The 374-nt window shown below is 48.9% G+C and overlaps 1 protein-coding gene across 1 annotated transcript in view; it reads right to left on the bottom strand.

The window, feature by feature from the left end:
• Nucleotides 1-374, bottom strand: part of LOC119592339 — a 39,276-nt gene that overhangs the window by 8,763 nt on the left and 30,139 nt on the right. Inside the window, 1 exon segment of the mRNA XM_037941166.1 lies at nt 195-283. Within this exon segment, the coding sequence (XP_037797094.1) occupies nt 195-283 (89 nt within the window).

The raw sequence follows: 374 nt of genomic DNA, 5'->3' as shown, positions 1-374 counted from the left end.
TTGTTGGTTTGTGTTTTTGTTTGCTTCTGTTTACAAGTTTAGACAAAAGTATGGTCTTTGGGTATAAATCTCTAACTTTTCAAATGAAATATTACACTATTGACAGAAAATCGCAAACACCCATCATCGCTCCTCCCTGAATGGCGTCTGCGAGCTGGCCCTTGAACACACTCGCGGAAACGACTTGGCTTTACCTTCAGCGCCGTTGGGACGTCTGCGGACTCGACGCCGGTGCACGACGAGAGGAGGACGGCGATGTCGCTCCGGTTATCCTCGCTCAGCTCTGTCGAGGGATGCAAGAGGTGTGATGGTTGGATTCCCCTCTTCCGTCTAGGGGTTTCTCTGTTTTTCACCTGTACCTCAATCTCTGTACT

This window comes from Penaeus monodon, chromosome 30 (genome assembly GCF_015228065.2).
Source record: "Penaeus monodon isolate SGIC_2016 chromosome 30, NSTDA_Pmon_1, whole genome shotgun sequence".
Classification (NCBI taxonomy): Eukaryota; Metazoa; Arthropoda; class Malacostraca; order Decapoda; family Penaeidae; genus Penaeus; species Penaeus monodon.
Note: the sequence above shows the minus strand (reverse complement) of the source record. Positions and strands in the feature narration are given on the sequence as shown.